At 47.1% G+C, this 1,045-nt stretch overlaps 1 protein-coding gene across 1 annotated transcript in view; it reads left to right on the top strand.

Annotated features, from left to right (window-relative positions):
* LOC105458018 overlaps positions 1–556 on the top strand; it is a gene marked incomplete at both ends in the record, with an annotated part of 7,408 nt that extends 6,852 nt beyond the window's left edge. Inside the window, one exon of the mRNA XM_011703032.1 lies at positions 370–556. Within this exon, the coding sequence (XP_011701334.1) occupies positions 370–556 (187 nt within the window). The remainder of the gene's footprint in view (positions 1–369) is intronic.
* Between the last annotated feature and the right edge of the window lie 489 nt (positions 557–1,045).

Below are 1,045 nucleotides of genomic sequence, written 5' to 3'. Positions count from 1 at the left end.
TTGCCAGCCCGCTCAGAGATGTGTATAAGAGACAGCTATTGTGCAGTTTGTGAGGGTCCCTTGTAAGATTGCTAGTATTTTGTATTTTATAATATATTTTAAATATTTAATGATGTATTTTGCCCAGCTCTGCCTACACGCGCATATAACATTTTAACATTTCACTGCGCTCTTCTGCGTGCAAAACTCGTGGACTGCGTACAGTTTATTACACTTAGGATGACTCGTACATTTTCATCCTCGTAATTTCAAAACTTTGCTCTCCCGCGAACTATCGCGCGGCCCGCGAAAGTTGCAGTCCCCCTTTTCCCGGGGTTCAGGGGTTACGTCACGCATCGCGTAAGTCGTGCTCGTTATATACACACGCAGGTACACATGCAGCATGCAACTCGAGATAAAGCAGCGGGAGAAGATGAAGAGGCGGCGGGCGTTGCAGCTGACGCTCTTCCTGAAGGTCAGCCTGATCGTCGGCCTGGTGGCCGGCTGCGGGGTGGTGTCCAGGGTCTGGAAAATTGGCTTCCTATGGGCGGTTTTCTGCACGGGCCATTCCCTCCAGGTATGTGTAGGTGGAAAGATATGCGGCGCGCAAAAAGTTGCACACAGACCATTTCCCGTTAGGTGGGTATACGTATAGGCGAGATACGCGCGGTGCAAAAAAAGGGCGAAGGGATCGGAGGCGGAAGATTCACCGAGGTGCCATTTCTCTCCCGGTTCTACTTTCCTAACGATGCACACCGCATAGATACACGATCAGCAATATTTCCGTCGCAATTTCGATGGATTATGGCAGCAGCGCGTACGAGCGCGCGTTAGCGGCTGACGTTGAAAGATGAGAAATCACTAACTCCCCCGGCGAATTATATCGTATATTTTGTCAGCGCGCGCGTCCGATTTCTATGAGTTCAAAAATTTATGAACATATTTTTGAATATAGTCGAACCTTGATAACTCGAACCTCTACATGCTCTGTAAAAGATCCGATAGAATTAGATAAGAAGAAACCTATATGAAATTTTATCGTGTTTTTGATTCGTAAATATCAGAT

This window comes from Wasmannia auropunctata, unplaced genomic scaffold (genome assembly GCF_000956235.1).
Source record: "Wasmannia auropunctata unplaced genomic scaffold, wasmannia.A_1.0 LD334767.1, whole genome shotgun sequence".
Classification (NCBI taxonomy): Eukaryota; Metazoa; Arthropoda; class Insecta; order Hymenoptera; family Formicidae; genus Wasmannia; species Wasmannia auropunctata.
This window is presented reverse-complemented; position numbering and strand designations above follow the sequence as displayed.